Genomic DNA, 24,945 nt, shown 5'->3' with positions numbered 1-24,945 from the left:
TTGATGAACAGGTGATCTCAAACTGCTCAGAGACAAGGGTTTATATTGAAGAGGAGCCTGGGATAAAAAAAAAAAAGTTAAGTGAATATCATTAGAAGCTGGAAAGGATTTGGAAAGCACAAATCAGGGATTTGGAAAATAAAATCACATATCCTAAATCAATCAGGATTCTACACAGGATTAAAATAAGATTCAGCTTTACTCCCAAGTCAACTTAAACACATCCGTTGACTAAGAGTAGGGCGGACTGGTGACAGGATAATAGGGCTGGAACCCGACCCGGATCACAAGTGGGCATCCGACCTGGCACCGCATGGAAACCAACGGGCAGAATCTCAACGGACAGAATTTCAACAGGTGCCTCCTTTACTGCCATTGAAGCCAGCATTGAAGCCCCCATTGATAAGAGAGAATTAAAAGCTTAGGCTCCCCATTTATGTCCCATGTTGTTATCGTTAGGACTCCAGTATAAATGGGGCTCTCAGGCAATACTAAGACACTCAGGCAATACAACCATTGTCACTCTTTCACATAAACGTTATTCTAATATTATTATTACCGGTAACATATTTACCGTCACAAGCGTATTGGAGGCGGCGTTCGATCGTCTTTCCCTGCCACCATCTCCAACGCAGACAGTGTTTGCCTTCATTGTCTTCTCTGTCTTCATCATCTTCTCTTCCATTCTCCGCCTTCGTCACCGGTTACGCCTTGTCCCACCTCTTCATCTCCACCGTTATCGGTCGTTACTCCCTTATTTTCCCATTGTTGCTTCATTTTGCTTTGTTTTATTGGTTTAATTTTATTTGCAGTTTCTGTATTTTTCATCTCGTTGTTTTGACGAGTTTTTTCCTCTCGTTTACTTGGCGAGTTCTTTTTCATAAAGCGTGAAACGATAAAACTGATCATGGCGTATGTGAATCTCATCCTGTATGACAAACATGATAATAAAAAAAAGAGACTCCTCTCCGATGGAGATATTGTTAATGGATATCAAAATTGAAATAGATACTCATGTGGTGAGCAAGACTAACGTTTGACCAAATCAGTAAAAAAAATTTAAGTTCTTCCAAAGAATTCAGCTTCAAATTTGTGAAACAGTCTGCGAATCAAAGTTTTCTGTAGCATCACTATGGAAGTTGTTTCTATGTCTCACTGACTATAAGGGATGTTTGACCATTCTATCAATCTTTATTGTAAACGTTTCAGCAAATAATTAATGAATTAGATTCTTTATTTTCAAAAAATAAAAAATCGGCAAATGTATGGACCATGGTCTACATAGCTGTGTGGATACGGTACAAAATGACATCGTTTTGACTTTTGATATTTAAAAAAAAAAAAAAAATTCATGCTCCATGCGCTTATGTGTTAGAATAATAAACCTTCTAGGTTAAAGATTGTCACGCCCCACTTTTAGGACATGACTCGGCCATATCATTACGTGAAGACCTGTAACAATGCGAAGCCTAACCATACATACCTCTCAGAATCTTCATAATAAAACTTGAATATACAACAATTCCACTACCCACAATAGCAAAATATAATCGACTAGTTCTTCCCAAAAACTCATCAAATCCACTAAATATTTACAATCAAGAGTAATATGTCCAAAATGTATCACAACCACATAAACCAAGCACAATGGTTTACCAAAAATACAAAGGGTCAAAGGGAATATCTAAATAAACAAAAATTCATGATAAGCTCCAATACTAGGACTAAGTCTTCTAGTTTCAAAAGTCACCTTCGAGACCCCACCACTTGTGCTCGTGCTATTCACATGTCCTTAACTACTCTGAAACATGAGAAAAATACAAATAATGAGCTAATGCCTAGTAAGTAAATGGTACTCTTCTCAACTACGAATCAAGTAACCTTAATAAAATACCATAAGCTTTAGAGTAATAAATAAATGCAAATCACGATTCACGATCTTCAAGTTATACTGAAGGTCATAATATAATCCCTTCACACTTTACACAAGTTCTCAAAATAGAAAACTTTAGCTACATGGGCATAACATTATTTCATAACACAATACTTTCAAAAGCTCAAATCATTTTTTAACCCATGACTCATTAGCAACCTACAACCACCATTATCGGCGTAATGGTCCAAAAAGACTCGACGATTCGGAATGAGTCAGGCTCGACAATTCAGAATGAGCCGAATGGAACGTTCCAACAAATAATTCAAAAGACTCGACGATTCGGAATGAGTCAAGCTCGACGATTCGGAATGAGCAATTAGAAATGTTCCAAGCCGAACAGAACAAACAACAAAATGTAGGTTTCCACATGAGTTTGGTCAAACCTTCAAAATAATTCTTATAATCAAATAGCTCATTATAGCAAAAATCAATTCCTTAAAGATCACATAACAAAGTACATATCCAAAAGTAATATTATGAAATCATAAACTAATAATTGTAAAATAAATTACTTGATCCTCTTTTAAAGCAAAACACCTTAGTACAAATCATACACATACGAATATAGTCAAATATAGTCATGTTCACTTATTCACAAAATCCAAACTTAGGCATGCCCAAGGATATCCATACTCAAGTTTAATAATCCAAAAACATATCATAGTTCAAAATGCTTTTAACTCATACTAACCCTTAAATGGGCATTCAAAGTAGTAGAGATTCTGAAATAGTTTATGGGTAGGAGAGAAGAATTATCCACTCACCTAAAACATCCAAATCTTAGCTATTTAGCTCACCCAAATACTCATTGTCAAAATCCCTAATATTTTCAAAAATCAATCTTAGAGCTCCAGAGTGAAAATGGAGAGGAGGGAGGGGAAAAAAACCAAGAAAAATTAGTCTTCAAAAAAAAAAAAAAAAGAAGAAGAAGAAGGAAAAAATTATGTTAAGCACCCAACGCGCGCGTGGAGTGCAAGTGCACTGATTGGATGCTTTTGGTGTACATCACGCACACTAAGGAGTCTAGCTCACTTTTTTTCAAAAAATCAAGTTCTCATGCAACAACTCAATACATTCTCTCATCTCCCTCTCTCCTCCACATAAACATTACAACATGCAAAAACCAATCTATATTGAGGATGCTCTAAGCCTCCTAAGAATCAATCTAAATTAAATATAAGAAAAATGGTCAAATACATTATACGCCACTTAACTCAAAAAGTGTAAATAGACCCTTGAACTTTAAAAAATGTAATTAAACACTTAAATTTGTCAAAATCTAATTTATCGGTAACTAACAGATTACTGGTAAAAAAATTGATTTCGCCGCTAACCGCGGTTCACCACCGTTAAAATAATAATAATAATAATAATAATAATAATAATAAATGAATAAAATCGATGACCTTTTTCACCAGAGAAGACCATATTTGCTGTGCACCATTGTGTTCTCCTATGACATTTTTTGCATGTCAAATGCTTAATTAATTTTTCAAGAAATTTATAATTTTTCAAGAAATTTAATTATTATATTTCTAAAATAATACGGAGTACCAAATGTGTTTATTAATTTGTCAACAAAATTGTTCAAGCCAAAAATAACCCGCCACTGAGTGAGAATTTGTATTCTCACTCAACACATTATATTATACAAATCACAACATAATATAGCCACAATCTAAATAGACGTGTGACTACGGTGTCCAGTAAGCTATAGAAATTACACTGGGGAGTTTGCGTTATTATGCTAATTGCATTTCTTAAATGCTAACTTTACATCACAGCATCAATCGATCAATCATCAGTCCCATTGTGGAACTACTGGTTCTTGAATGACTGCAAACATTTTTAATAATAATAAAAAAAATGAATGGCTCAATATTTCTTGCAGCAAATATGAATCATTGAACTGTAATTTGCAGAAACCAACCTCAAAATTTTTGGAAGCATCTTTTATTTGCTCAGCAATTTCTCTCTTCTTTTGCTCAGCTACAAAACCAAAACCAAAACCAAAATAGTGGTAAAAATTGAGAATAGCAAACTTGGACTCTAGGCTACAATTCAATAATGAGCAAGTCACATACCTAATTTAGAAACCTCATCCAGTGTTCTAGATGTCCTTACTGCAAACCTCTGAAACGAATGACTAAAACAAAAGAAAAAAAAAAAAACAAAAAACAAAATTATATATAGGGTAAAATGTTAAGCAGTTCTTAGCTTATAAGTATTATGAGAGCAAAAAACTAACCCATTTGACAAACATACAGATTTTATTAAACAGCCTATAAGACACTGAGCTAATATATACGTAATAGTTATTTATCATCCTAACTCATTGCAATGACACACGCCACTAGACGGCTGTATTAATTTCTGAAACCTCAGGAAGCAAATGCAAAGTTGGCAATTTAGCTTACTATAAATTCAATACTTCACTGGGCTGGAACTTGTTAGTACAAATCACTAGTATACAAACAGCTCAATCTACAAAGAACATGTCAAGGTGTTCATACAAATCAAGTACAATAGTGAATAGTACTTCGGTAGAAATTTATACCACTTCAGGTTCCTTTACTATAATGACTTTTGTGTCTAAGGTACTTCCCTATTGAAAATCAACCAATTAGAGTCCTCTCGTAATGTTTTTGGTTAATTTCAAAAAGTAGTGAAGGTATAATGAACTTTTTCATGGTTTTCATCCTCCTTTATATATATATATATATATATATATATATATATATATATATATATATATATATATATATATATATATATATATATATATATATATATATATATATATATATATATATATATATATATATATATATATATATATATATATATATAAAGAATAGAAAAGACAGGTGGGTACTGGCCATTAGAAAATTAAAAAAAAAAAAAAAAAACTTTTGGCCATGATTTAGGCATAGCATTCTTCCTAATTAAAACGAATAGAAAAGAGGTGACCACCATCCTTGGCCATAGCAAGATCATTTAGCCATGGCCAATAGCTTCCTCCTAAAGGCCATGGCTAAAAGATCCATCAACCATGACGATAAGGCACCAAAACATTGGATAGTTTATTCACGAAGAAAGGAAGGAAATCAGGGCACAAATGGAGAGGGAAATCAGCCAATCAATCAAGCACCAGAATTGCAGGACACAAATGAAGCGTAAGTCATGGGATGGATGCAGAAATCAGGTGAAGACAGATTGCTTAATCGGTATTGTTTACTTAATTTCTACACGGTATTAGAGTACAAATAAGGAACCTCCCCTAGTGTGGAGGGCATCAAATAATTCTGAGGGAATAGTAGATATTGTAGCTGAGCAAGGAATTATCCCTGCTCGAGGGTACCCTGTGTATCCTTGTTGGTTTCATTCACTGTAATCCTATAATCTGTGCTTGTTTCTTCTTTATCAGCTCTTTACTCCAACACATGACCATAAGGTGGAAAAAAAAAAAAAAAAAAAAAAAAAAAGATTGAAAGCTTTTGACCAACTATGTGCAGGGCCACCAATGGTGGCCACCTTTCTTTATTTTTAGTTTTTATACAAATTGGGAAGGAGGTCATCTATTAGACCCTCACTATTTAGTCACATACTGTACATGTGCCATTTTCCATCCGAACATGATGGAAAGCCTAATGAGAGGACAAAAATTGGTGTATTTTCAATAGTCAAGTACAAAAAACCATTATAAACTATAAAGTGGAAAAAATTCTACTTCATAGAGGCATGATGTATAATAACCTCAACTACCCTTTCCCCCCAAAATAAAAGAGGAATAAATAAGAATAAAAGTAAAATAGTTTCAAAGAGATAAATATCAAGATGGCCAACAATCAAATTGCAGAATATCATAGATTCAGAGATTTCATCTTTTTACCATAATGTTTATAAACCATTCTCAAACCTATAGAAGACATGTTAACCTCAAAATAAAATTCAACAAAGAAGATATCACAAAAAAGCATTATCCAGTTCTAATCATTCCCATAGTGGTAGAGGACCTATGATAATGTAAAAATAAAATTCAACTCAAGATTTCTTAAGTTTTTAGCACCACAGCTTCAGATGAAAAACAAAGCAGCCTCAAACTGTTTTAGAGTCATAGGATAGAAATTGCAATTATTAAAGCCTACATCACTGGCATGCATTAGATGATGCACCAAAACAAATCACCTAAAACTCCAAAACTCCACTATCCATTTCATTTCCACCAATGCTCTCAACCCACTTAAGGCTATTTACAGTTTCATTTCCAACCCTATCAACCATTTACATAAGAATCGATGTTTGATCCAATAGTTTATATTACCAACATAAAGATTACAAAATTAAAAAACAATCTTGCAGGAATGAGTTATAGCATAAAAACTTCTGCCATTTCAGCAGCCACACTACAAACCAACAAACCCATCATCCCCAAACACAACTTCACAATAAGATCTACAGAAACGTCTCTAAAAATCATCTGAATTTCACTTCCTACAATTTGTTTGCCCATCCTGACCAATCCACGCAAATTTCTATATTCCAGAACCACAATACAATTAAATAATTCATAATGCTATCAACAAAAATCCCACTACAAAAAAAAAAATTAAATATTAAGAAAAGAAGCAAACAAGCTGTACAAATGTTAGCGCACCAAAAGGTTAACATAAATTTGAGATTATTTAACAACGAATAATACATAAATTCGTCAATTTTTTTATTAAAAAAAAAATACATTTTAAACGGAGCAAAAGTATTACCTGTTGGCGAGTCGATCAACGACGAATTCATTGATAACATAGTTAAGAACTCTCTGTAAGAAAAACTTTCCTCCAGACATGATAATCTAAAAATAAATACAACAACAGATGGAAAAACGTAGCTAAAGATCGAAAACGTTGGCAGAACGGAAAACAAATTATAATAAGAAACTAAAAAGAGGTATTCAGTTGTTTAAATAAGAAACTTGTAGAGATATTAGGGTTCTGGAAACTTCATACTTCGAATTAGATTCAACGATTCTTATACGGAGGACGAAGCTGGGACCTGGGGCAAGAGTTAATTCCATTTTTAGTTCTATAAATAGCAGATCATTTTTAGTCTTTTTTTTTTAATATTTATTTTTGGTCTTTATATTATTGTGGTATGATTAGTTTTTATCCTCTATCAATAAAATAGTTTAAATTTTGTTAAATACGAATACATTTCGATTCTCAATTATAATTTTTATTTTTTAAATATAAACATAAAAATAAAATTATAACGGATCAACCTACTTTGTATAAAAATAAATTTTTAATGTTTTTATATTTAACAACATTTCAAGATTTTATTGACGGAGACAAAAAAAATCATGCTACAATAATAATAGAGCCAAATGAGGATGTTCTGATAACAAAAAAATTAAAAATGAACTACTACTTATAAATTTAAGATAAAAATAGAAGTAATTCTAAAAAAAAAAATTATTTTATTTTATTGTTTACTCTGCCTTTAGTACGAAATAAAGTGAGAATACAAAAATTATTTTTGGTGGGTGAAAATAGAATAATTAAAAATTTATTTGGTATATAGGAATTGAAAGAAAATAAATAGTTAAAAGTTAATATTTTTTTTCGTTGAAAGTGATCTGATATGTTTGTAATGAACTTATTAACAATGGTGGACCCACAGTGGGGGAGCTACCCTCTCCCCACACCCTACCCCCTTATATATATATATATATATATATATATATATATATATATATATATATATATATATATATATATATATATATTTTGAAAAAATAGCATTAAAATGACATTTTGAGTTATTATTTTGTGGTACAAATATATGTGGAATTCACTCCCGATTTGGGTCGGGTCAATGTGGATTCGGATTCTTTGTAGTGAGACGAAGAATTTGATATAATGTACGCTCAAAATGGGTAATAGGTGAATGAGAAACTAATTCTCAAAGTGAACCTATTAGAGAGACGTCAAAAACTCAAGTTTAGATGCTAATTAAAAATTAGAAAATTAGCATTTTAACAACTTTTGTTGCCTGACGAAAGTTTGTGTTAAAAGCTTAAGTGTGATCAAGCTTTGGAAAGTTTAATTGAAATTTGGGACAAAGGTGCATGGATAAGCTTAATTAAGCTTAAGAATTGTAAGCTTTAATTAGAAAGCTTAATTTGGGTTTGAAAGCACAAATTCATGTTGGCACAAGTTTCGTGGCTCAATGATGCATGCACGAAACTTGAAAGCTTATTTTTAAGCTTTCGTGTGGTGCCTTGATTTTTAATAATCTTTGGCTCCTTTCGTGCTCCTATTATGGCAGCAGCACGAGTCAATGCTTTATGCATTGATTCGTGCTGCACCATTATATTTCGGTGTTTGCGGACCATTCGGGTGTGATTTTTGGTCCCAATTTGTTAAATTTTCGGGTTTGTACGAACTTCTCGGTCACTCAGATATTTTGAACCAGGTCGTTATGGTCGGTACGAATTAATCGGATATTAAGTTCGTGACCGTTGATATTATTTCGATAATAAGTACGACCGTTTCAAACGTTATAATTCAATTTTTAAATTGAATTTATGTTGGTTAATGTGTCATGATGATGCTATTTAGTATCAATCTCCTATATAAACATGTTGTGGGAGCAACATTTTTGAATATAATGTTAGAAAGAAAGTGAGAAACAACACAAGAACACACACAAAGAAATTCTCTTTTCCTCTCAAAATTCTGCTCCTACTCCATTCTTGAAGCTGTGTTTTGCCCGTGCTCTTGTTCGCCGGGTTCGTTCGTTTGGGTGCTCAAACGTCGAACCGTTGTACGTTTTATCCTGGGAGACCTAGGCCACAACGCTCCTAGCACTTTTGGGAGGTGGCAAATAAGGTTTTAAGGAAAGAAAGGCACCTCGCCTAACTCGTACTAATCTTTCTTCCTCTCATTCTTGTTTTGGATTATGCTTTTAAGCAAAAATCCGTTCTCCCTCTTTTGATATATTCGTTTGATTGGACTTATAATCTGAGGATTATTAGTTCCAATTTTGGTTGATATATATTGGTATATCTTTTTCGTAGATATACATGTATATATAACCTTTGGGTCCGTTTTATATATATTTGTGTGTGTATATATATATATATATATATATATATATATATATATATATATATATATATATATATATATATATATATATATATATATATATATATATATATATATATATATATATATTTCGGATAAATATCCAATAATATTTTATATACTTGTGTGTGTATATAAAAATATTATTTTTGGGATATTAAATCGATTTTGGTTCATTATCACCAACAATATATATATATATATATATATATATATATATATATATATATATATATATATATATATATATATATATATATATATATATCATTAACTTATATATAAAATCTATATTTATGTACAAATTACTAAATATTTGAATAGCTTAGTTGGTTGGAACTTTAAACTTGATGTTAAATAGCTTATGTTACAAATTTGAATCTCACCAAACAAATAAAATGTTTTTTAGGGTGTGTTTGGAAACTCAAAAAATGATTTCTTCCGAGTTTCTAGTATTTGGCAATAAGAAAAATGAAAGTCAATGAAAAATTGATGGCGGGGAGGCAGCAAGCGATGCGGGCGGAGCAGCAATCACTCATAGTGAGGCTGTCACCCATGGGCACCGGGAATACTAGAATATTCTGTCAACTCTTTCAACGCACCAAGACAGTTTTCTAGAATGCAACCAAACACTGGAAAGTAAAATATTTTCTGGAGAATGACGCATTTTTCATAAAATATTTTCTAGAGGTCATTTTTATGTATTTCAAATACACTCTTAGTCCTAGCAGAAGAGAGCTTACCCGACAGAATTGGTTGGGGCTCAGATTTTAGTGAGTATTTTTCTATCAGATCGGCGTACGATATGCTGGTTAACCGCGAGCCAGCCATCGACGAGAGCAAGTGGCGAAGGATCTGGCGCCTACGCGTTCCGGCTAGAATATTTATGTTTTTGTGGCTCATTCGACATGGGAAGATCCTCACTAACGCTGAAAGAGGTAGGCTCAGGTTAACAACTAATATATGTTGCTTTCGTTGTGCAGGCTAGACGGAAGATTTGGACCATCTTTTCATATTCTGCCCTGCAGTGGACGGCATCTGGGAATCGGTCGTCCAGGGAAGGCTGAATGACCAACTTCGAACGATGACTTGGAATGATTGGCTTGAGATAAACTTGGAGGGAGAAGCGAGGCTGGGCTTTGGAGACGACTAGCCAGAGCGGTTTAGCACGCAACTATGGTGGATTTAGCGGTGGCGCAACAATGCAGTCTTTAGAGGGCAATACACGACAACGAGACTGAAGGTTGACTGACTCAAGTGGCCTTTGCGAAGCATCGACACCCAGCTATGGGACGCCCGACGCATACGACTGTTAGAGCGGGCTGGAGGAAGCCGGATAGTGGATGCTTCAAGCTTAACACGGATGGTTGCAGCAAAGGAAATGACGTAGCGGGATGTGGAGGCGTGCTCCGAGGCTCTAATGGGAATTGGTGTCGTGGTTTTACTTTCAACATCGGGCGATGCCGAGCTCTGGAGGCTGAAGCCTGAGGGATTTTGCAAGGTCTACGCATGGCGAAAGATTATGGCGCTACCAAACTGGAAATAGAATGCGATTCGAGGCAGATCGTTGAGTCCCTTCGACGGCCAACACGGCGCCACGTCGTCTCCAGCAACGTGATGAGGCGATGTATGGAAATGGCTGAGAAGTTCCCGGAGGTGGCTGTTACGCACGTCTTTAGGGAAGGCAATAAGGCATCGTATATTTTAGCTGCGGCGTCGCTCTCCCATGTTAAGGGGCTTCGAATCCTTTTTGACATGCCTCAGGTGGTAACTGACATTATTCGGCTCGACAAGCATGGTGCAAATGTATCCAGACATGTTCCCCAAGATATAACTGGGGTTTTCGATCGTCATTGAGTCCCTGGGTCTCCCCCTCCCTCCTCACAAAAAAAATAAAACACTCTTAGTCTACTTTTTATTAATCATTTAATTAATGTAGTATACAACTTTATATTATACTTCATTATATTCGAATTAATTTAGAAAAAATTAAAGTTGATCTAACTAAAAGAGATTAAAATTAAAAAAATATTTATGAATATCGAGTCTTCTCTTTTCAAATTATTATATCTAATTGATTATGTTTCATATTTTGTCATAAATATTTTTATAGCATTTCAAAATGTTTTAAAATTTCACATTTTTACCCCACTCAAGTATATTTTGTTGAAAATAATGAACCAAAGTCGATTTAATATCGCAAAATAATATTTATATATACACACGAAAGTATATATAGAATATTATTCGATATATATCCGAAATATATATATATATATATATATATATATATATATATATATATATATATATATATATATATATATATATCGGCCCCCACGGCTAGTATTTCTTATGCGCGATATGTAAAAAAATAAGTGTCCAATAATAATATTTTATATTAAAATTTTAAATTTATTTAGGCTTTAGATATAATAATAATAATAATAATAATAATAATAATAATAATAATAATAATAATAATAATAATAATAATAATAATAATCCTTTATATAATAAAACTATATGGTTTGGGAAATAATTAATGTTACAATTAATGCCACAACATCCTTTATTATAAAATAATAATAATAAAGCACAACATTTAAAAAATAAAATAGCTATATATTATATAATTATATAAAAAAATAACTTTTGAAAAATAAAATAGCTATATATTATATAATCATATAAAAAATGTGTTCAATTAGAGTTTAAATTTACACATACAAAATTTGAAATTTGCTTTCCAAATGTAATTATCTTAGTTATTATTGGTATTGTAAAAATTATAATATAGATGAAATACAATTAAGAATAAATCAATGTAATTATGTAAATTATCCCTATAAGTTTATTTGAATATGCACATAATTATAGATTATATTAACCATACAAAATTTTAATTTTAATTTTAATTTTGTATTCTATAAAAATAATAAATACTTAACCAATGGAAGCTCAAAAATATTATTATATTAAATAATTTAAAATATTTTAGTTTTTCTATTTTTATTTATATTTATAATAACATAATTTTTTTCCGTGCATCGCGCGAGTGAATTACTAGTAATAATAAATTAATAATAATGTAAAACATTTCTATAAATTTAATATTTATATTTTAAGAAATAACTAACATATAACCCCAATATATGTGTATATTATTATTATTATTGAAAATAAGAAAATATATGGTGGATGCATGTGCATGGTAGCAATAATGGAAAGATAACGAAAGGGTATAACCTTCCTGATTACCCTATGCATGAGAGAGAGCCTCTATACTATACAATTCAATAAACCTTAAAAGTGCTCTTGTATAAATAGTGGGACAAATCCTCTTTCCAAACTAATGTGGGACAAAAGCTTCACTTTTTTCCTTTATTTTTTCAACTTAATGGGTCTACTTTGCGAATCAATATCTCATTCACACATTATCCGTTTAGAGCGTACAATATATCAATCTTTTCGTCTTACTATGAAGAACCCGAATCCACTTTGACTCGACCCAAATTGGAAGTGGACCCCACTGATAATTGTACCACAAAATAGCTACTTAAAATGCCATTTTAATGCTATTTTTCCAACATATTTTTTATTCCACTACTAACTATCATGTAGTCTATCAAAAACATTCTATTATTTTTTGAGGGGAAAAAAACATTCTATTATAATTTATAATGTATTTATATTTGAACCTTATTATGGATGTTTGATATTTTTTCATTGACATTTTTAACATCATTTAAACTTGGCCCCCAATCAAATGATTTTCTTGGTCTGTCCCTGCTTACTAATGTCAGCCAAAAGTAATTAAACAGTTATGCAATGAAGCTATAGTGTATTAATTTACATGTTTTCCTTATATACATAATTGAGACCTCAATTATATTTATATGCACTATTGCAAAAATCGGTCTAAGCTCCTACTTAGGTCGTGGCGATTTTTCCTTTTGGCGTCCGCCTCAACCGAATTCGATCGAGTTAGCCAAGCTAAGTTAACCCGGCGGCTCGGCCTTGCTATTTCATTATATATATATATATATATATATATATATATATATATATATATATATATATATATATATATATATATATATATATTGTAAGTGTACAAATGATACATGTTTTTACCTATTTATATTAGCTAAATCATTTGTCAAAACTTAGGTTCGTTATGCTGTGCAATTGTGTGCACCATGCATGGTGCATACAGTTGTAAAAACGACGTCGTTTTGACTTCCGAGTTAAAAAAAAAAAAATCAATTTCGATCGCAAAATTATTAGGTTGAGAAAATAGTTTATGAACAGATACTACATTGTAATAGAGTCAGTAATATTCAAAAATTCAAAAAAAAAATTGTGGTAAATTTGAAAATGTCACATAATTACACTAACATTTTTGTATTTTTTTTAATGCTACTGACTCTATTACATTGTAATATTTGTTCAAACATACTTTGTCAATCTAATGAAACACACAGAATTAACAACGCCTCCTAAACGATCAAAATTTATTCTTCTAAAGTTTCACCTCTGTGACCAGTTGAGCTGCCCATGGGGGTAAACGATTAAAATTTATGAAATGACAACTGGTGGTTAAATTTTGAAATTTAAAAAATCACAGAGAATTAACTTGAAAGGTTATAACTAAACATGAAAATGTCACTATACTTACCCCCAACTTGCATTAACTCAACAAATCCTATATCATAAACAATGGAGCAAAAACATTATTCCTTTCACATGATTGACTAATGCCAGGGCCAACTAATTCATTGATGCAAATAATTTGAAGAAGTAGCATCTTTCATGCATGTTCATATTTCCTTGGCTACAAAAATGCATAAAGAATGCGGTTCCAAGTATCAGGGAGTCCCGGCAAACACCAGTGTATGCAATCCGCATATCGCCAAGGCTCTGCTTTCTGCCCATCACTCAACACTCTGTCTTCCGAGTCTGAGTAAACCGATGAATGAGCATCCACTCTATACTCTGAGAGCTGTGTGATATTGATCAAAGTAACTGGGACTTTCATGCTTTGCACCACGCTTTCCACCACCTTCATCATCTCCTTGTCCGAACCGCTTCCCCAGTACCCTTCCTTCGTCACCGGCCTCGTCTCGTTGTAACATCTCATCCTACCTTCCTTGCCCCAGTCTTCACTCCTGAGAAGCATATGAGTTTAAATTTTTAGTTGAAACGAAATATATTCTTCAACTGTGTTGTCCAGTACCATGTGGCTAGAGGATTGCTGGATGCAGGCTGGTAAAGTAAAGGGTCTAGCACTTTAGTTCTCAAAAATGTGCGAGGCAGTATAAGGAAATAAAGTTGGGCTTTCGTTACGAGCTATAACTTTTGACATAGTGGTAAGCGCTTGATCCTAACAAGTAGTATTACTGCCAGGGTTAGAAGGGGAATTGTTGGGCGAAAGTCAGTAAGGACCAAGTCCAACACCACGTGGCTAGGGGGATTGTTGGGCGGAAGCCCGGTAAGAGCCAAGTCCAGCACCACGTGGCTAGGGGATTGTTGGGCAGAGGTCGGTAAGGCAAAGTCCCGCACCATGTGGTTAAGAGATTGTTGGGTGGAGGCCAATAAATGGCCAAGTCCAACACCCTAGTTAAAAAAAGTGTCTGGCAATATATATAAAAAAAAAGGAAAAATTGTAATTTATGTCCCTCTATAATATGCAAATTATCAATGTCACACATGAATTATTAGTGGTGTAAATGTTGCAGTTCAATTTTCAAAACGGTACATATATTTCACTTCCCCTACCGTATGTGAGGGGCAATATATTTACTGTTTTTAAAAAATGAAGGGCAACATTTACACTACGGGAGGGTACTATATGTACCTTTTTGAAAATTGAGGGACAACATTTACACTCCTAATAATTCAATGGTGACATTGATAATTAGCATATTATGGAGGGGCATAAATTACAATTTTCCCTAAAAAAAAATAAAATAAAATTGTGCCTTCGCTATGAGATATAACTTTAGGCATAGTGTTAAGCACTTGATCCTAACAAGTGGTATCAAAGTTAGAGCTGGAAATTGTTGGAAGGTGGCAAGGCCAAATTTAACACCATGTGGCTAGGAAAATTGTTGGGCAGAGGTCGGTAAGGGCCAAGTCCAACACCATGTGGTTAATTAGACGATTGTTGGGGCGGCGGCCGGTAAAGGGCCAAGTCCCACACCTTATTAGCTCTCAAAAAATGTGTAGCAGTATAAGGAAATAAAGTTGTGTTTTGATTATGAGCTATAGTTTTTAACGTAGTAATTAACGCTTGATCTTAACAAGTGGTATTAGACCCTGGGAGGGAATTATTGGGCGAAAGTCGATAAGCCAAGTCTAGCACTATGTGGCTAGGAGGATTGTTGAGGGGAGGTCGGTAAAGAACCAAGTCCAGCACCCTAGATCTCAAAATGTGTGGCAGTATAAAAAATTAAAGTTACGCCTTCAGTACTAACTATAATATTTGGTGTAGTGGTAGGTGCTTAATTCTAACAAACTATCATGGCTTGGCTTTACCTCTGGTGCGCGGGGGACATTGTGGTGAAAAATACACGCGTTTTAGTATGATCTATAGCTGAATCTATCCAGTTTGCCCATGTTCTGAGTGCTAATCTGTAAGATAAAGGTGCATCAAAGGATTCATAGCCTTCTTCACCATCTCCAAATGAGCCCCAACTGCATTTGATTAAAATAGATTAGAATCTTAGTCAAAAACAATATTGCTTAGCTTAAAGAGAAAATATATAGTTGGCTAATTAAGGGAGGAATAATATAATGCTGATCGATAGAGGCCTTACAACGACTTGATCTTCAAGCCAGTCATCCACCAAACATAAGTATTGAAAACAAGGATATCTGCTCCTACCCACATTTCTGCACGCTTGGCTATTGAGTCAACTTTTATGATTCTCTCATCTGCATCTGCTTTTATAGGAATGTCAGTGTTGGACTCCACTAGATATGGTGCCCAGTAGAACTCAATCGTCGCGTCATATTCCTGACAAACAATTGAAGATTAAGTGTGAAGCCATTGATATATAGGAAATTCACTTTTTCCGACCACTTTTTTTGGTGGTCGGAAAAGTGGTCAGAAAATTGAAAATTTCCAACAGTGATAGATAGCATAGGGGAAAAATACATATACCTTAGCTTTGTAGACAGAATGAACACTGCCTCGTTTCAAGGATCTCTTGCCTTTAGGAATCACAGAATCAACCAGGCAAATGAAAGACTCCCATTGGTTCCTTTGCAGTGAATCTCCTACAAACATTAGCCTCTTTCCCTTGATTTTCCTCAGAGCAATCTCAGGATCAAAACTACACATGCATTAAACATTGCATTGAAAACTTGTTAACTACAATGAGTTCATATTATTAAAGTAAAAACACATTAATTCTTGAATGATCCCTTAGCTTAGGTTTGTCACCTTGGCAAGGTGCAGTCATCTGGCTGCCATACCCAGCGAAGGTAATCCGAATCGTTTCGACCATTCTTGACACACGCAAATTTTCTGTCAATATATCGACAAGTTGTGTCTGAGTATAAAGGCTCGATAGAGCGATTAAAAACCCATTTCCCTTGCGTAACACTGCATTCATCCGGATCAACCTTAAATCCATCATTTACTGCACCATTAGCAATTACACTGCCTTCCAATTTTCTATCATCTGATACCCAAAACTTATGTTAGTAGCATCACTCATCTCATATACTCTAACACCCTAATACTATACAGATCAGAGTAAATGGCTAAAGATACACACTTGTAACTATAAAATCACGAGGGCGGGGTTTACCCAGTCCACACCCTCGGGTTTCACTGCTGAAAATTATGGAATTTTCGACCACCTGAAAATGATCTTAAATCAAGTCAAAAGCCTTGTTCCGACCACTTTTGTTATCCGGAAAAACATTTGTTGTTATTTCCGACCACTTGATATAAGATACTTTCAGGTGGTCGGAAATTCCATAATTTCCAGCAGTGTTTCTCTCGTCACAAAAAAAAAAAAAAAAAAAAAAAAAAAAAAAAAAACGCAAGCACGCACCTGCTGTGGATTTCTTAGACTTGGTAGGCCTAATAAACTCGGTTTTGGAAGAAAGAAGACTAATTCTTTCAGTGTACAAGAGGGCAACGAAGGCAAAACTGCACACAGTGGCTGCAATTACTAGTAAAGATGACTTTCCTGCTGAAGGTTTCTTTGCGACAGCCATGGCGATAGAAAGGTAGTGCAAGCTAAGGGCAATAGGATGATGAGACCACAAGAATTAATTAATGATGTTGGTTGAATTGATACATACTTTTAAGTTTTTTGGAGTAGGAGTGAAACAAAAGAATACTTATTCTGTTGGGACATTCTATTCTTGTTTTGGTGGAGGTTAGTGAGCAAGCTGCAACTTGCAAGAATGATAGATGTTCCTTAATCCTTAATTATCTGCTAATATATTATGTTATTCATAATAGTTTAGTAGTAGTCTAGTCTGACCACCCTCCTTAATTGATGTAATAATACTCACCCACTTCCAAATTTTGTGACTAAAAGTAGTCATTAACGCTAAATGGTAAAATAAAAACTTCTCAAAGCCTTAAACAGTGGGGTATATTTTGGTTACATCATCAATTCAACCGTCATCTTAAATCTTATCTAAATATATTATTAATATACATCTCATGCATGCTATTTTGGTTAACATAGGCACATAGCCAAAGCTTATACTTATTTAATTTGTCAAAATAATAATAATAATAATAATAATAATAATAATAATAATAATAATAATAATAATAATAATAATAATAATAAAGGCTTATTGGTAAAAAAAAATACCCAAACCTTTACAATTTGTTCTGCTTATATCTAGACCTTAAAAATTTGACAATTTAATACCAAATATTTATATTTTGTAGTAATTTTATCCAATTATACCACCCAACCCATCATTAGGATGCCCCAACTCAACAAAGACTATTAATTTTTTACAACTAAATTACCACACTATCATACGATTTGACATTATTATCATAATTTTTTTCATTTATGGAGAATTGCAAACTAACGTACAATGATTTTTTTTTTTCTTATTTCTTCACATGGAGATGCTTTTCTTGCAATGTTTAATAAAAAATTTTACTATTTTATTTGAATAACAAATATTAATTCCTTATTTGTTGATTTTATAATCTTGAAATGCTACTTCCTAAAGTATATTAATAGTGCAATACCAATGTATCAAAAAATTCATTCTACACTTTTTTAAAGAATACATACACATCGTCTAAAATTAGTGCTTTAAAAAAGTCATAATACAATATCCAAATAAAATAATAAGAGTGTGTTTGGTTCATGGGTTTAGCTATCAGGAATGGAAATCAAAGTCATAATTATTGTTTTGGTTGACAGGTTTCTAGAGCACTACTATGTGATTTGATTACTCTTTTTTTTTTAAGTGCTTTTTTATTTTTTATTTTTTTTTTTTGTTCATATTGGTACTTTGGATCTCTTTATATTAGAATAAATTGTTTTAATTTTTTTTTTTTGTATTTTTAAAACTTTTATTCCCATTATAGGATCATACATAACCAAACAACAATATTTGTAATCATTCCAATTTCACCCTACTAGCAAATTAAACACGCAAAATACATTCACCAAAATTCATTACCACTATCAAGTATTTGATTCTCATTCCAATTTCGATTCCCATGTGCGAACAACACACCCTAAATTTATTCCGTATTATTAAGCATGGAGAAAAGCATCTCCAAGCATGGTTGAAAATTTTGTTAGTTCTGACCAATATTTCCATCCAACATAAATATTGGTCAGTATTTTAATTTGTAAAAAATCAATATTTTAATTTGTAAAAAATCACAACTTTCAAAGGTTGAAGATAAATGAATGGTAAGTTAAGTTGGTTGGAATTTCCTTCTAACATATAGTGTTGGACATAAATGAGTGATGATTTTAGTAAAAAAATTTATGAGGTCAATTTTATAATTATTACAAACTTTTAAGTTTGTAATATTTATTTATTTATTTATTTTTTCCTTACTTTTTAGAAACTCTCAATCGTTGATCTACCTAAATATATAGATGGATCAGATAAATCATCATTTTTTACGTGGGAGTCTGTTAAACACTGCTAGACAATCTTTGTCACTTAGTTGTGTTGACGAAATAGAGTTGTTGTCATATGCACTGAAGATGATGAATATAAAGACAACTTTTAACATTCTGTAGCTAGTAATGGATCAAATATTTGAGTACAATAATAAGGTATAATGGGTCTATATAATCAAGTACCATTTAGGTATTACAATTCAGAGAAATTGATTTCAAAGTTTGGTCTTGCTCATGAAAAGATTGATTGTTGTGTTAATAATTGTATGTTGTACTATAAGTCTGATATCAATGAGAGACATTGTAAGTTTTGTGGCAAGCCTCAGTTTAAATCACAGCCGCCTACTTGTACTTGTGGGAAAGAAATTCCAAAGAAAAAGATGCATTACTTGCCTTTCATCCCTAGATTGCAGCGATTGCATGCATCACCTGCTAGTTCAGCTGAGCACATGAGGTGGCATTATGAAAATCAGAGCCAACCAAGTATTATGTGTCATCCTTCTGATGGTGAAACGTGGAAACACTTTGATACTCCATATCTTGACTTTGCAGTAGATTCTTATAATGTTAGACTAATTAAGTTTGTGTGTTGACGAGTTTTGTCCATTTGGTTTAAATGTTAAATCATATTTTTGTTGACCGGTTATGGTTGTTCCATATAATATTCCACTTTCAATGTGTATGTGTAACAACCCAAAATATTTTTCCTAAATTCCTATTTTATAAAGTTTCGAAATAAAATTATTTTATTTCTACGATGATTTATTTCCTAAAATTTTGAGCCAACAGTCTATTCGAGACGAACTCGTATTTATTCTTATCAGTTTTCTATCCTAAATGATTTAATTCTTAAGCCCAAATGTGTTTAATCTAGTCCAATGTTTTGATTGAGCCCAAATGATTTATTGTGAGCCAAGTGTAGTTTATTCTTGTCCAAAATTGTAAGCCCAACAATTATTTATTCGCAAATGCAACCGAATGCACCTTGCAAGGTGCATACAGTTGCAAAACGGCGCCGTTTTGGTTAAAAAAAACGCGCGTCCCACTCAAAGAAGAAATCAGGTTCGATTCCCGGCAATAGCATTTTTATATATCCAAAAATTCATAACTATATATCCACAAATTCATAACTATATATCCACAGTGAATGAATGAAGTAAAAATCCACAATGAATGAATGAATGAAGTAAAAATCCACAATGAATGAACTAAATATCCACAATGATTGAACTAAATATCCACAATGAATGAACTAAATATCTATAAATTCATAACTATATATCCAGAAATTCATAACTATATATCCACAGTGAATGAATGAAGTAAATATCTACAATGAATGAACTAAATATCCACAATGAATGAACTAAATATCCATAAATTCATAACTATATATCCACAAATGTATAACTATATATTCAGAAATTCATAACTATATATCAACAATAATGCTATTGCCGAGAATCGAACCTGATTTTTTTTTTTTTAAAGTGGGACGTGCGTTTTTAGTTAAAACGACGTCGTTTTGCGTCGTATGCACCATGCGCATGGTACATTCGGTTGCACGGCATAACTATTGTTATTTATTGAATCTAAACTGTCTAGCCCAACATTTTGACCCAACCCAATTCTATACCAATAATCTAGCCAACCACAATGTCTAGCCTAGCCCAAATTAGTTATATTATTATTTTGTCATTTAACATCTATACTATTATTTTTTTGGACACTTTTAGTATTTCTCATGATTTTTTCTATTTTTTGTAAGGACATTTTTATCCCTTCATTTTTTTTTGTTAATTTTTCGATTTCAACCGATTTAATTGGTTTAAGAATTTACTAAAAACCTAATTGCAAAATATTATTACTACAAATAAATTACTTCAAGTTCTAAACCAATTAAATCGGTTAAACCACAACGTGCAGCAATAATAACGAAATAAGTTCACAAAGTAACAAAACTAGGATTTCAACCTTTTAACCCCTCTCTTGTTCTCAAAAAATAAATAAATAAATAAAAACCTTTTAACCCCTCTCTAGTCTCTTCGCTCTCAAATCTGCGAACTCGTCAATACAATACCTTTCTCGAGGTTGCAAGCGTTGAGAGTAACAATGATGGATCGTTCTCAGCTGCTTCTAGTGGGGCTGCCCCTCTTCCTCTTCTGCTCCGATGTCTTCCGCCTGTTTTCTCCGCCGCCTCCAAAGCCTGCCGCCCATCACTACTCACCGCCTGCGCCGCTCATCCAACAGCCTCAAACCCTAGATTTCCCCACACAGGTCCCCTCGAGATTCTATACTTTTCTATGTATTTGTGTGTGTGTCTATCTATTATATATGAGTAATGAAGTTTGACGGTGATCATTTGTGTTGAATTGCAGTCTGCTAGTGGTGGGATTGGTGGAATCGGCCTAGGCAACACTGTCAATATTGATTTCTGCTCTTCTTGCTCTTACAGGTTTTCTATTCTTCTCATTAATAGCATATTACTCGCTTTTTATTTTTATTTTATTTACTTGGATCAAATTGTTCACTTCATTTTACTGCGAGTATTATTTTCACCCCTTCTTTTTCTTCGATCATAAGAATGGGATGTTGCAAAGTTATGCTTTCATGAAGGTTTGGGCTTTAAGCTTGGGTTCTTATTGTCCTAAAAGGTAAAAATTAACCATATTGTGCCAAAAAAATGATAGAAATTGGAAGAAGAGTTTTTCAGATATGTACACAACGTATGGAAGAGTTTTAACTCTTTCAATGGTAATATTGTGCCTTAACCGGTAATAAGGACATTCGAGAGAGTGTAGGCACGCAGGTCAACACCATTGGAAGATTTGATGTAATGTTGTATAGGATAACAGCACATCCCACTAGTAATCCAATAACACGTCCTGACACATCTTGAGTTCTAATCTTTCCTTTTTTATTACTCCTTAATTTTTTTTAATATTTTCAGCATATATGATATATGATGGTGTAAATTTTATGTTTTTTGTTCGTAAAATCCCATCTATTTTTGTTCTTAATCACATTTAGTAATTGCAAATCAAATCAATGTGCTTTTTCCTTTTTCCCTTAATCCCTTCTGCTTGGCGGTTGTGTGAACAAGCCCATACTTTGATTTGAGTCAAGATAACTATTGTCTTAACACATTCTTTTTCTTTTTCATTTCTGTTTCCCTATTTATTGTCCTTGCATTGTGTAAGTTCCTTTTTTCCTTTATATTATTTTTGCAGAGGTACTGCTGTGACAATGAAAAACATGTTGGAAACTCAGTTTCCTGGCATTCATGTTGTTCTTGCGAACTACCCTGCTCCATTTCCAAAACGTGTGCTAAGCCAACTGGTTCCCATTGTTCAGTTTAGCGTTATTGGTATTATAATGGCTGGTGATCAAATTTTTCCAAGGTTGGGTTTTGCTGTTCCTCCTCCATGGTATTACAACTTGCGTGCAAATAGATTTGGATCTATGGCAAGCACTTGGCTTCTAGGAAACTTCCTTCAATCAATGCTGCAGAGTTCTGGTGCATTCGAAGTGTCTTGTAATGGCGAACTGGTAATGTCTTTTTTTTTTTTGTTTCCTAATAGTTTGACTTCTATTGTCTTGTCTTATATATTTCTTATTTTTTGGTGCATGTTTCTTTGGTGAGCAAATATTCTTTTCTACAAATGTCGTATAATTTACTTGAGTTCCAGAGAAGCATTTTCTTCAGAGAGACAAATATGTCCTCTTATGTCATCAACTAAGTAGCACCATTTTTAAAGGACTCATTTGAGATTTGCATTTCCATTTGCTTTGATCTTGTAAATTCTGATGCAAGAAAATCTGACACGAACTTTCAAAACCCTGCTTTTAACTCAGCACTCATTTAACCAGTAACTTTTTATAGTTGTTAACTTGTTCGACATGTTGAACTGCATATACTTTATCCCATAGCAGAATATATAAGTTGAGGTCTGGATAAGACCCCAGTTCTTATTGGCAGATTTTGTGCCATAATCCGTTTGCATTCAAAATCATCTTTGTTTGATTCTTCTTGAGTTTTTTTCCAGAAATGTTGCAGAGAATAAGATTTATGAAGCGAATTATCCTTTTTTCGGGCAGGACACCAACTCTTGCCATGCTACATATAAGTGTTCTCTGATATTGTGTTTTCACTTGTATGGTCCAGGTTTTCTCCAAGCTTAAGGAGAAGAGGTTTCCTGGCGAAATTGAGTTGAAAGATCTTGTTGGCAGAAGAATTGCAAATGTAAGGGCGACAGATGATTTTCTATTGAACTCTCGAAGGGGATAATTTTTATTTCACACATTGTAGAAGGAAAAAAATGTTGTTTTAGCATATGTATAATTCCTTGTTTTTGCAGTTTACTTTTGAGTTGAGTTGTTATGGTCCAATGCACCTTTTGTAAATTTAGACACTTTTTAACTGCTACATTCACAAGTTCATAAGTTGTCATAGTACCTAATGCTGAATCTTCTCTAGTTCTTTCTCATAAATTTCATCTTGTTTTTTAACTGAAATAAAAATGCTTCTGGCTCTGCTCTTACTAGATAATCTTCTTGGCATGAAAATCAAGCTTGGCAGTGAAGCAATCTAATTTAATTTATGGGAAGAAAATCATCTTGATTTCGAAGTTTAGGAGGAACTAAAAGTTGCACTATAATTTTATGTTTTTCATTTCTTTGCCCAAAGTGATTATGGTTTATTGACTGAAATGGGGCGACCTGAGAATATATAGATGGATTTTAAATTTTTAATACAAATAAATGAAATTAGTTTGAGAAATGTGTATTGGTCAGTAACATATTTTTTTAAGAATAAGAATCAAATAGGCCATGTAACTTTTATGAATGAACAATGTAATTAAGTCATCAAATTCTAAAAAAAATTAAATAAACTATTGAACTTGAAAAAAATGATGTAATTAAATCTTTTTTTACTCACTATTGCATTTTAAATTTCATATTTCCCATGGCTACTATGTCGCAACTTCATCTTGATTGCCATGGTAGTCAAAAACTATGGAATTTAAAAAAAATAAAAATAGAGAGAGATGGGGAAGAGGTGAGGAGTAGAGTAGATGTCTTCGCGGAGACAAACATTGACAAAAATTCTATAGTTGCCTTAGTAGCCTCACCTTAGCTATCATGGCAGCAGCAATTGAGATGGAATTAAAATAAAATGGGGAAGAAGAGATGAGGAAGAGATTTGAACGAATTAGGTTAAAAAAGAAAATAATAGTTGACATCCAAATTAGTAATAAAGAGATGAGTTGGCGTTCAAATATTTGAGGTGACATCCAAGGGACCAAGTCAGCTATAACATGTTGTTAACTTGCTTTAGGGGGTAAAAAGGGTTTAATTGCATCATTTTTTCAGCTATAACATGTTGTTAACTTGCTATAGGAGAGAAAAAAAGTTTAATTGCATAATTTTTTTCAAGTTCAATGGTTTATTTGGAGCTTTTTAGAGTTTGATGACTTATTGCATCACCAGATGTATAAGCATGTGATAATATATGTATAATTAGGTGTCTACGTGAATTATGTGCTTCATTCTTTAAAGTTCAATGGTTTATTTGGAGCTTTATTTTAAAATAGCCTAACAATAAGAAGGGAAGGAGGATTCTTTATTTTCAGATTTGGAGACGAAGGAGGGAAGAATAACCCACCCTTTGAGAAGACGATGTTCATAACGGCTTACTCTAAACGGCTCACACTTTGAACTC

The 24,945-nt window shown here is 33.0% G+C and overlaps 2 protein-coding genes and 1 long non-coding RNA gene across 4 annotated transcripts; 1 reads left to right on the top strand and 2 right to left on the bottom strand.

Annotated features, from left to right (window-relative positions):
- Nucleotides 1-3,487: 3,487 nt before the first annotated feature.
- Nucleotides 3,488-6,995, bottom strand: LOC109157727. Of its 2 annotated transcripts, XR_002050279.1 has the most exons (5): nt 6,940-6,995; nt 6,700-6,785; nt 4,021-4,082; nt 3,867-3,925; nt 3,488-3,772 (listed from the first exon to the last, which is right to left on the bottom strand). It is a non-coding gene; the product is annotated as an uncharacterized LOC109157727 (long non-coding RNA). The 2 variants fall into 2 exon arrangements; XR_002050278.1 differs by having other exon boundaries at nt 6,700-6,942.
- A 6,710-nt stretch (nt 6,996-13,705) lies between these two features.
- On the bottom strand, nt 13,706-17,351 carry LOC109157744 (protein trichome birefringence-like 3). The gene is made up of 6 exons (XM_019305584.1): nt 17,151-17,351; nt 16,532-16,772; nt 16,250-16,421; nt 15,903-16,102; nt 15,622-15,780; nt 13,706-14,252 (listed from the first exon to the last, which is right to left on the bottom strand). The coding sequence occupies exons 1-6, from the start codon at nt 17,314-17,316 to the stop codon at nt 13,919-13,921; spliced, it is 1,272 nt and encodes a 423-aa protein (XP_019161129.1). The 5' UTR covers nt 17,317-17,351; the 3' UTR covers nt 13,706-13,918.
- A 3,888-nt stretch (nt 17,352-21,239) lies between these two features.
- LOC109157883 (selT-like protein) lies at nt 21,240-23,738 on the top strand. The gene is made up of 4 exons (XM_019305738.1): nt 21,240-21,500; nt 21,602-21,678; nt 22,454-22,772; nt 23,389-23,738. The coding sequence occupies exons 1-4, from the start codon at nt 21,336-21,338 to the stop codon at nt 23,509-23,511; spliced, it is 684 nt and encodes a 227-aa protein (XP_019161283.1). The 5' UTR covers nt 21,240-21,335; the 3' UTR covers nt 23,512-23,738.
- Nucleotides 23,739-24,945: the final 1,207 nt, after the last annotated feature.

The sequence above is a fragment of the Ipomoea nil genome, unplaced genomic scaffold (assembly GCF_001879475.1).
Source record: "Ipomoea nil cultivar Tokyo-kokei standard unplaced genomic scaffold, Asagao_1.1 scaffold2792, whole genome shotgun sequence".
Lineage (NCBI taxonomy): Eukaryota > Viridiplantae > Streptophyta > Magnoliopsida > Solanales > Convolvulaceae > Ipomoea > Ipomoea nil.
The sequence above is the reverse complement of the archived record's forward strand: the minus strand, read 5'-3'. Positions and strand labels throughout refer to the sequence as shown.

Bases quoted from the DNA above. Each gene is read 5' to 3' on its own strand.
- LOC109157744 (XM_019305584.1), bottom strand. From the start codon at position 17,316: ATGGCTGTCGCAAAGAAACCTTCAGCAGGAAAGTCATCTTTACTAGTA. The intron at 16,103-16,249 runs GTATATGTATTT...ATTGTTTGTCAG, and splicing joins ATTCTGTCTACAAAGCTAAG to GAATATGACGCGACGATTGA. The intron at 14,253-15,621 runs GTAAAGCCAAGC...TATGCTTCTCAG, and splicing joins ATGTCCCCCGCGCACCAGAG to GAGTGAAGACTGGGGCAAGG.
- LOC109157883 (XM_019305738.1), top strand. From the start codon at position 21,336: ATGATGGATCGTTCTCAGCTGCTTCTAGTGGGGCTGCCCCTCTTCCTC. The intron at 21,679-22,453 runs GTTTTCTATTCT...TTATTTTTGCAG, and splicing joins TGCTCTTCTTGCTCTTACAG to AGGTACTGCTGTGACAATGA. The intron at 22,773-23,388 runs GTAATGTCTTTT...TGTATGGTCCAG, and splicing joins TGTCTTGTAATGGCGAACTG to GTTTTCTCCAAGCTTAAGGA.